General features: G+C 36.0%; 1 protein-coding gene across 5 annotated transcripts; it reads right to left on the bottom strand.

Moving 5' to 3' along the window:
- Positions 1-1,606: 1,606 nt before the first annotated feature.
- Positions 1,607-9,134, bottom strand: LOC107597731 (uncharacterized). Of its 5 annotated transcripts, XM_016288903.1 has the most exons (4): positions 8,942-8,998; positions 8,281-8,520; positions 7,707-7,877; positions 1,607-3,089 (listed from the first exon to the last, which is right to left on the bottom strand). In XM_016288903.1, exon 4 carries the CDS (start codon positions 3,070-3,072, stop codon positions 2,428-2,430), a length of 645 nt encoding a protein of 214 aa, XP_016144389.1. In that variant the 5' UTR covers positions 3,073-3,089; positions 7,707-7,877; positions 8,281-8,520; positions 8,942-8,998; the 3' UTR covers positions 1,607-2,427. The 5 variants fall into 5 exon arrangements, with proteins under 5 accessions (XP_016144389.1, XP_016144388.1, XP_016144390.1 ...); XM_016288902.1 differs by lacking the exon at positions 8,281-8,520 and having other exon boundaries at positions 8,942-9,019; XM_016288904.1 differs by lacking the exon at positions 7,707-7,877.
- Positions 9,135-11,348: the final 2,214 nt, after the last annotated feature.

The raw sequence follows: 11,348 nt of genomic DNA, 5'->3' as shown, positions 1-11,348 counted from the left end.
TATAGTGTATAAGCATATATATATATATATATATATATATATATATATATATATATATATATACGCCCACCACCACTTCGCCACTTCGATATATATATATATATATATATATATATATATCTCTAATAACTCTATATATATCGAAGTGGTGGTGGGCCGCCATGCTCAGCAAACAAATGAAACAAAAATTGTTCAGAACCAACATAACTCATCTCTCTTCAGAAGATTATTTTCAAGAACTACCAACAAGAAGTTCAGAAGTTCCTACAGATATGCTCTGTCATGCAGGTGTACGTGTGTGTGGGTGTGCTTACTTAACTAAATGGAAAAAGGGCAAAAAAAACTTTTCTTTTATAGCGTGAGAGGGTTAATAATTCATTTGTAACCAATTGAATTAGCTATATAGATTATTTCTACTATTATTTTTATGTACCCATATATTGGATGACAAAATAATGTTTGGGTTTTTTTTGCTTTCAGACATTCCATCCAGTTTGTATAACATTTCAAGCTGCAGTTACGATATTCAAATATTCAAAAGACAAACTGACACCTTTATATGTGACCCTGGACCACAAAACCAGTCTTAAGTGTCAATTTTTCGAAATAGAGATTTATACATCATATGAAAGCTGAATACATAAGCTATCCATTGATGTTTGGTTTGTTAGGATATGATCATATTTAGCCGAGATACAACTATCTGAAAATCTGGAATCTAATGGTGCAAAAAAGTCTAAATATTGAGAAAATTGCCATTCAAGTTGTCCAAATAGAGTTATTAGCAATGCATATTACTAATCAAAACTTAAGTTTTGATATATTTACAGTAGGAAATTTACAACATATCTTCATGAAACATGATCTTTACTTAATATCCTAATGATTTTTGGCATAAAAGAAAAATCGATAATTTTGACCCATACAAATTTTTTTTTTTTTGGCTATTGCTACAAATATACCCCAGCGACTTAAGACTGGTTTTGTGCTCCAGGGTCACATATAATAAGTGGTGGTGGGCCGCCTGGACCAAAAAAATGCCAGGGCCGATTTCTTTTGTCCCAGTCCAGCCCTGGTCGTTCTCTCTCACTGCAATCGAAAACTTTCGCTTTTGCATGATGACGCATCCATGCTCAGCAAACAAATGAAACAAAAATTGTTCAGAACCAACATAAAAAAAATAACGATTTGCTATAGTGAATGCTATGGACTTGGGCTGATTAACCAGATAGCACACGAACGTCTGCAAGATGTCTGTTAAAGATCACTGGATCTGGAAAGCATCTAAACATCTGACAGACGTCTGTTAGATGTCAGTTTTACATACATTCTAAACCATTAACATCTTAAAGACATCTAATAGATGTCTATTTGACATCTGATAGGAGGCGTCCTATAGACGTATTGCAGATGAGCAAACACTCGGTAATCCTCGGCAAACTTCGCCACGGCTCATTCGGTTCTTGTGGAGTCCTCGGTAATCCTCGGCAAACTTCGACAGTTGGTTGAACCGGCTCATTCGGTACTAAAGTTCGATTCAGTTCGATTTGTGAACCGGCTCGACCGGTTGCTTCCTGAGAACCGGCTCAAAAGAACGATTCACTACCCAGAACGGGTAAGCACTGCACTAAGTAGTCAAATGAGATGACATTGCCAAGTTTGAAAAACTTGCCTCTATCTACATTTTCACATATCTCCGAAACAGGCTACATACAGTTCACTGCAGTTTCCAAGTGAAATGAACACTAGAGGCAGTTAAACACCAACAACTTTTATTCCTTTTCACACAAATGATTACAGGACCAGTTCCGCATGTGTGGCTTTTCTGATCTATTAAATTTGCTCTGTAGCTCACCTGGTGCAGCAATGCACTTGTGATGCAAAATACTCAGATATGAGTAAAAGACATGTAGATACAAGCTAAAACGGCATGTTTGCTGCAGCAAATGTGTTCTTATCTCACGTTTGCTTTTGCTTTTGTTTTTGATATGAGCCAGGGTTGTTTTTGAACTGGCATTACAAATGACTCTAAGGGGGAATAGATTCTGCAAGGCAGTAGAAACTTGAACAACAGCATCACACAATTCTTTGCCATTTTTTATTTTAATAAATATATATATTTTTTAATTCAATATTATCCCTTTTCTTTATTGTAAATGCAAAACATCTTAAGAGAATTAAATCCTCAGTAAAACAGCAGCGCATGTGCAAAGCCCACATTACAAACCTCTGAAAATTAATTTGTTTTCTTATTTTGTAATATGATAATGTTTGATTCTAAAAGATTTTGATATTTGCAATGTATGTAAGAAGTATTTGCATAATGTAATTGTATGCATTACGTGTACATGATTAATTATGCACAACAGCTATTTGTGTTATAGAGACTAGTACAATGAAGCTTCTAAGTTCCTGGGAAAAATGCTCTCAGTACAGAAAAGTGACAGATATCCTGGACATTTCCGAAAGCCCGTTGCGAGACATAAAAATGTTTGGGAAGGACATCATTCCACTGCGGTCCACGTTGGTTTGGACTGTGTAGGACTTCAGCTCTGTTTTCCCGGTCAGCACAGAGGTATGAATGACAGCCATCCTCGCCTCCTCGTGGAAGGGGGCGTCCCTGTCCTTGCCTATGAGGATGTCATAGCTCTGTCCAGGCTTCCAGAAGGGATAGGTGACTGTTAGAGTCTCCAAGCGCCGCACTGTGAAGTACTCGAACGGGACGGGCTGCTCGGTGGCGGGCTTGCACTGGATCAGCGACAGGTGCCGAACCTCAGAGTTGTTCAGCAGGAGGGCCACGTTAAGAGGCGAGCTGTACCACACCGTCAGACGCTTTGTGTGAACCGGGCTGGGGGTCTCGGCCCTGTGCAGGACAGATGATTGATCCTTGCAGTTGTTGAACTGGCTGGAGTTCATCGTCTCACAGAAGGCCAGATCCTGGGAATACGTGCACATGTACACATTGCGCTCGGTAACGTAGGCTACCTTAAATTCAGAGAGCAGGAAGGCAGGCGCAGAGAGCCACAGAATGCAGTACAGCACTGCAAAACTCATCGGACTGCACAGGATCATCTGGATTCTTTTGAGACCTGCATGTGCAAGAAACAAGAATACGTTATTGTTCAGCTATGACCGTGGCTCCGTGCCTTGTGTCAGCAGACAGCTAAAACAGCATCCTAACTGAAATGACACCTCATTGCATCGCTCTTCTTACAGCCCTCATTGCATAGCTCAACACGCATGGGAGATTTGACTCAATATTTATTTCAACAGAATCCGACTTTAGCATGTTGCTAAGCTAACAATGTGACATTTTAATTAGCATTAAAACCACAGCAGCATTTTTAATTAGATTGAACTATGTTGTTGATTTTAGTATTGAAAAGAGGCACTTGGTGTCATGTAAAATTCCATTCCATGGCAGAATCCAGTCTCTTTGGACACCAACGCTCTTTTAAAAGGCTGAAATAACTTTGAATGGGTAGTATATAGCGTGCTGCAGGGATGACATATTCTTGTAGACCAAAACCCAGACATGAGGTAGCAATTTAGCATTTCCTGGGTGGGTGTTTTTGATTTTGGTTTTTGGTTAAACGCCTGATATAAAGTCTGTGGTTAACACTTAAAATAGATCACTAATACCCCACTGACATTTTTTAAAAGCTTTTACTTGTCTTTTAAAGTTTTTACGAATGCTAACAAGTGGCTAAATGGGACTACAGAGGTCATCGGCCCTGCTTGAAAAAATAAAAATAATAATAATAGAACCATCACAGAAATTCTAATGGTTTCCACCTCAAATATCATTACAAACATTACAAACAATCAACTATTAACCAGAAAAACCATTAAAACATGGTTTCTTGTGTGTTTTGGGACATATTCCATTAGGATTTAGTGGTTTTGACAAGACACCAACAGAATGTGACAAATTACCAGTAGAGACCAGCAGAGACCATTACAATCCGTGTAACATTCGATCATTCGTTTTTTGATTTAGCAGCAGAATAATAGTCCTCCACTGCTGCAGTTGTATGGATTCTTAACGCATTTATTGCAACTACATTTAATATTTTTTTCATCAAACAAACAGTCAAATGAATAGCTCGTCACAACTCGTCTAGACTCGGGCAGAGTCTAGACAGGGCTTTCTTCTGTGTAGATATAAATTATATTCTTTGCATCAGCTGGGCATGGCAGGGTATGATATGACAGCTGTCATAGCCTACCCTGCTCACTCAGTAAGTCTGTTTGTTTAATTAAGAAATTAATTAATTGGTTTCAAAATAATTATTTTATACACTAAGACAAAAAGGAAAGAATAATAAATTGGCTTGGCTATATATAGGCCTATAATGTTCACGCAAGAACTGTCATTCTGACTGACAACCGAAGAACAACAGATATTAAATAGCCTACTGTTAGAGTTATATAATGTAGTCTTGTGTTTTATTCAAATTGATTATAATTGATATCTCAAAAGGATATGCACTTGTGCGTGGGCACGCACTGCAACGCAAGATTTTCATAAAATATAATAACTTGCCATTTCCATTTGTTTCTCACCAAACCCTCAGAATACCTTCAGAATGCACAGGAAATAAGCAGCAGTCATATTTAAAGCAGTTTAAATTAATATTGAGTACTGATTGACGTTCACTTGGATTATTTTCCCCCATCGAGGGGAAATAACTTAATACTCTGTCATTTATAGTCATATGGTAAAATGTATATTTTTAATTGTGTAACGTTACGTTCAAAATAACTACAAAATGTCATGCCTTTGAAAAATAAAGAGAACAACAGAATGCACTGCTTTAGCGCGTCTCGGTCTCCTTGAGCATCTTTCTGGTGCATGCCACAAACATGATCCACAGCAAATACTTGTCTTTTAAAAGGCTTCATTTAGATGATTTTACATTAAATGCATCATATAAGTCACTTCGGAATAAATCACAGTAGGCCTATGTATCATGATAAAAAAAAGTGACTTTAAAGTCTGGAAATACTTTAGGCTATAGCAAATAATTTCTCGGTCCCCCTATCACTTTAAGAACCGCTGGTCTACACAGAAGAAAGACCTGTCTAGACTCTGCCCCGGTATGAGTTGTGTCGAGCTATTCATTAGTCTGTTTGTTTGATGAAAAATTTTAAATTAATAAAATGGGTTATGAATCCGTACAACTGCAGCAGCGGAGGACTATTATTCTGCTGCGTGATACTGCAGAAGAACTGATGACGGCGCCGTTTGATCTTCGGCTGACCAATCAGCAGAAAGGGGCGTTTAATACCCGCCCACATGTAGAAATCAAATATTCAAGCTGTTTATTCATTTTTCCACCAATGAACGAAAAATGTCAATTTAAGCTGAATTCTCGTTTTTCATTTTCGGAAAAAAACTAAAAAGGAGCCGTTTTCTCATTTTTCTATTTTCAATATTAAATCAAAAAACCAATGATCGAACGATACACGGATTAAAAATCAGGTTTGGCCTCAAATGCAGTCCTGTACTTCTAATTCAGTGCAGCAATGTTAAGTGGTAAACCGGGGCATTTAATTCCCGCCCACGTGTAGAAATCAAATATTCAAGCTGTTTATTCATTTTTCCACCAATGAACGAAAAACGTAAATTTAAGCTGAATTCTCGTTTTTCATTTTCGGAAAAAAACAAAAAAACAAAAAAGGAGCCGTTTTCTCATTTTTCTATTTTCAATATTAAATCAAAAAACGAATGATCGAATGATACACGGATTCATTACAGTCTCCATTACAACCAATACAATTCCCATTATAACCAGTAAAACCATTACAAATTCTGTTAAACATCATCACACTGAACTGGAAAACTCATCTACTCACTAGACGCTTTCACAGCCTCGTTGTGTTTATAATCCACTCTTGCAAAATATTCTCACTTAAACTGTCAGGGAAAATGTTTTTTTATTAATACTGAAAGAGTTGTTGAAGCTTGATCTTGGTGATGTTGAAGTGTGACCATGGAGTAGTTCCTTTGTAGCGAAGGTTTAGTTTTTCACTTCTGCCGATTGTATTTAGGCTTTAAAATTCACAGAGTCACAGAGTTTAATAATCCAAAAGTCAATGGATAAATCTTATTGGATTTTTTGTCAAGGGAATCATAGTGACACTAACATAACAATTGTTCTGCAAAAATACGTCATCAGTGCAGCGTTCTATTTGGTGCCTGACAAACCCACTACGCAATCACTTAATGAAGTATACCACACTAACTACAGTTTGAAAAAAAGTAACAATTCATGTGTTTTAAAAGATGTCAAATGTCAATATCGTCAAATGTCGATTCGATTCAATATCGATTATTTAGGATATATATCAGGTACAGTACATACCAAATTTTCTCAAGGAAAATAAAATCTCTCAACTAATGCTGTAAAATATACATGAGAGTCAGTTGGTACTACATTAACATAATATTGAAGGTTAAAATTGACTGATTTGTTAAAATTACACTTAATGAAGTTTTTAAAATAATAAAGTTACAATTACATAATAATATTTCTACTTCAATTCATTTTTTATTTAAATATAAACATAATGGTGGCTGTCAAAAAAACTTGATGGATTTATTCAAACAAATTAAACATTGAAGAACAGTAAAATTTATAATGAATATGTTATATGGTGCATATATTTAGCAAAATGCCCCTCTCTACAGTTTATCTTTCTATCTGACTAATGAGTTTATGGTCACCGAATATGTTTTTCTGAGGTAAATGTGACGTTACGTGACATTGTTCACAAGCCGTTATATTGATGTCTTTGCGCGGCTGAAACACTGATTGAGCGATTACATGAGACAGGATATGGATTGTAAAGTTGTACTCTTTCTTTTAACTTACCTTCGGATGTTTAGTCATGTTTATTTTGTGCTGAAACTGGTATTAATGTGGAGGAGATTATCAGTTCACTGAGGCGCTACAGCGATCTGTCACTCCACATTAAACAGCACCAAAACGGCATTTATTGTTTGAATACTGCAATACAATGGACATAAATTGAAATCTGAGACTTTGTTTCATATTAAAAGTACCAACGCACAATGCTTATTGCAATATATTGGATGGGAAGTGCCCTTTTAACGTTCAGTCCATTAACTGAAAACAGGCTAGACTAATCGATTCTTGGGATTTAAGAATCGATATCGTTCCGTAAAAATGAGAAACGATCAATATTGAGATATCTATATTTTTTTACCCAGCCTTATCAGTGAGTATGGGAGATTTGCCTCACTATTGATTTTAATATAATCCAGTGTTAGAATGTTGCAAGCTAACAATATGACACTTTATTTTGGGGGGGTGAAAGAAATCAATAAAAACACACGGCAGAATTAAAAAATATTGGGTAAAATGGTTCATTTTGAATTAGACCGGACTATTTTATTGATTTACTGAACCAGCACTAAATTATTCTATTTACGACTGATAGTTCTCTGTCCCCTCACCACCTTGGATAATTATCCCTGACCTTGTTGCTATTCATTTTACTTTGCCTTTAAGAAGGATATGTCTTAATATGCCTTAAATAGGGATTCTTAGAAACCAGCATAATTGTTCTATCTTTTGGAACAGCCCAGAGTGTGCCTTTAAATTATGTCTACGTAGGCAGCTGGCCAGATTTTAGAACAGAGCCAGTCTCTCTTTGTAAGTGAAAGAGCTGCGACCCACCAGTATGTTTCAGTGATGCGTGAACAGGAGCGCCACTGTGCTGGTTAGTCCGCCAATGCGAGATGTAGAGAGGCCAATAAACCAGGCTCGGTCCTCTGACAGTCTGCGCTGCGGCCCACTTTGAGCAGTGCCATGGTTTTAGGGGCCAGTTTGAGCAGTCGTCTCAGCTGGCTGAAAGAACAACATTGTCCAGAGAAACACGGTGAACATAAAATGGCTCAGAGGGCCACAATGAAATGTTTGTCTATTTAACCATAGGGGGAAAAGATTTTGAAAATAAAGAAAAGCATTCCGCACCATAGGCCACCATTGAAATCTAAACAAATTTGACATCGACTGTATTTCCATGTCAGCTTTGGGAAATGAAGCAGAAATTGTAATGAATATTTTGCATTAAATAATAATAAAACAACGACAATAGAAGTGTTTAAAATACTTTAGCGACTCTGACTAAAGAACGGCACTGCACATTTTTCACTTTACACAGACTATTTTGCCATATTGTGTCTCTTACAGTTTTACATTCAAGTATTTGCACTTATCTACATCATCAACAATAAAGTAGAAGCCTTACCTTTTTATCGGCTTTCTTGGGCATCTTCAAACCCAAAGGTTTGAATTTTATGAGCTAGACACTCACTAAAATCCCTAAGCAGCAGTTCAGCTGCAGTACCGTTGTTTGAACTGGCAGAGTCTTAAACTGTGCTTGGGTTTCTTATTATGCAACAAAACTGGCCGGAGGTGACGTGCCGTTAGCAACCACTGTTTCTCCTGCCTGGTCCAGAACGCATGCAGCTGTCCTCCATGTTCTGTCCTGAAAACACCAGGGTGTTTCCACACTTCATCAGCATGTCAGAGCTCGCTCAAGATTTATTTTGCATCTCACCTCTAGCACAGAGCATTACGAGCGCTTGTAAACATGAACCATGACCTGTTCGTTCTCAACTAACATCACTTTTGATCGTTAAATCCTCTTCATAGCTTTGAATAAGAGATCTACATAATGGACCAATTCATAAAGATTCTCCTTCACTGAGAATTCCTGGCAGCTTTGCCTGTGCTGTCTCACAGTTTCCTGTAACTAACTAATCTGAGCTGTCAAAAGATTTTTATGTTTTGTTAAAGTGGTTGAATTGCCTTTAGATAAACACTGTCTAGATATGGCTCAATTTACAGTAAGTCAGGTCTAAACAGAAAGAAAAAAAGAGAAGAAAAGACAAGGTAAAATGCAATACCTGTTTGTCGGCAGTCAAACACATGTCCATCTCTCGGTCTGAGCGTCTGAGGACCTGACAGATCCTTCATGGGCTGCGGGGGTTGGGCTTACCGGATTCAGAGGCTGCCAAAGCACAAGACCGTGTCCTCAGCATCTTGCTATGCATGACCGGCTGAGCCAAGAAGGAAAATATTAACTACATCTGGGAACACCGTGAGACAGTCAATAAAAAAATATGATGTAAGCACAGATGAAGCTTATAAAAGCGTGTTCATGAAGCAGGGCAGGGTGAGGTTTACTGGAAGTTCTGGAAATCTTGATGAATACTACACTCTAAAAAATGCTGGGTTAAAAAGGAACAAACCCAGCTATTGGGTTGTTTTGACCTAGCGGTTGAGTTGTTTTGAACCCAACCGCTGGGTCAAAACAACCCAACTGCTGGGTTTGTCCCTTTTTAACCCAGCGCTGGGTTATATTTAACCCAGCATTTTTTAGAGTGTATAAGAAAGATTTAAAAACCTAAAGAGTATGCGATTATAATTGTTGTGTTTTCAAACAACATTTCTATTCATATTTTTTATGATTTATCATCCTTATTTATGAATTTAAATGCAAAATAAATCCCAAAGCTTAAGAATAATTTTGGTTTCACTACGCGAGTAGTTTGAAAATGTCTTTGGATAATAGTAATGTATGACGTGGAAACTTTTTTGATAATATTTAGTGGTATCTTACCATAAGGTTCCATTTGTCAGCAGTTAACTACATCATTTAACATGAACTAACAATGAGAAATACTTCTAAAACATGATTAATTTTAACATTTACTAATACATTATTAAAATCAAAGGTTGTATCTGTTATTATTTAAAGGGCTTGAGCTAACATGAACTAACAATAAACAGCTGTATTTTTATTATCTAACATTAATCAAGTTAATAAATACTGTAACAAATGTATTGCTCGTTATTAGTTAATGCATTAACCAACTTATATGAACTTATTGTAAATGGTTACTTATTTTTATTATTATTATTAAATGCTGGCAATTAGACAAGAAATTAGGAGGGAATTTTTGAATGTAGAACATAACAGAGAATAATTTTGATTTTAGGTGTTCTAATAATATTTACAGTAAATTATATGATTGTAAAATTAAAGTTTATAGAGAGTGAGAAGCTTCTATAATGAGGAATAATACATGTAAATGAAATTACAAGTAACGCGAGTTATGTAATCAGATTACTTTTTTCAAGGAACTAGTAAAGTAACGCATTACTTTTTAATTTACAAGAAAATATCTGAGTTACTTTTTTTACCCCATTTATTGATTGAAAGCTCTCCTGTCCCCTTGTTGAGAGATATCGGGAGTAAGATGTTACTTTAGTTCTAGAATAAATGTGAACATGCATTAATTCATCTCACTCACTTACAAAAAAAAAAAGAAGCAGATTTAGTTTTTCTCAAAATGAATAAAAACAGTTAAAAGCAACTCAGAATATGACTCAAAGCTGCAATAATTAAATATGTTAAATAATACAAAAATCCTTTATGTATTTAATCCCATTTTATTAACCAATTTGCTGCTGACCTTCGGTGATCCAATTCAACCGTACTAATAAGCAACAATTACACAAGATAAACTAACATTTCTTCTTCTTTTATTATTGCTGAAGAGTGTTGAACTTTCTTCTTCTTCGGTGTATACTGTACAGACGTTAATTTACATTTCCTTCAGCCTGAGGCTTTTGGTGTGAAAGGGCCAAAAATAGAACTTTTTATATTAAAAGCAAACAAGCAAGCCCACACTGTAAAAAAAAATCCATAAAATTTACGGTAAAAAAATGGCAGCTGTGGTTGCCAGAATTTTACCGTAAAAAATACGGTAACAACGTTTTAGGTTTTACGATTGTAACTTAAATTTACAGTTAAATACCGTCATTTCATTAACTGATAAAATGTTAATATACCAACCTATTGAAGTACTGAAATCTGTTTTGTACCTTTGTAATACACTGATAACCACCAAATGCAGGAGGTGATGAGAAAGTCACATGATGAACCAAAGCCCATCACAAGCAGCTTTTAAATAATAACATATATAGAAGGTGCACAGTGTCATTCACACAAACACTAAACACCATCACGGTAACACACATGAAACTGAAATAATGCAATAAACATTCAATTAACAACATTAGATGTAACACACAACCCTAATATACAAAACTGATAAGAAAAAACTAACAAAAAAACATCAAATTTGAAATGTAACGCAGAGAATTCTGGGAATGTCAATTTATGGTTATTCACTGTAAATTATACGGTCTTTTTCACTTCCAAAAACGGTATACTATCGTAAAATCTATGTCCAATACATGTAATGTCCAATACAGTTTTTCACCGTATATAGTAGGGAAATTTAC

Source organism: Sinocyclocheilus grahami, unplaced genomic scaffold (assembly GCF_001515645.1).
Source record: "Sinocyclocheilus grahami isolate Dianchi unplaced genomic scaffold, SAMN03320097.WGS_v1.1 scaffold235.1, whole genome shotgun sequence".
NCBI lineage: Eukaryota > Metazoa > Chordata > Actinopteri > Cypriniformes > Cyprinidae > Sinocyclocheilus > Sinocyclocheilus grahami.
The sequence above is the reverse complement of the archived record's forward strand: the minus strand, read 5'-3'. Positions and strand labels throughout refer to the sequence as shown.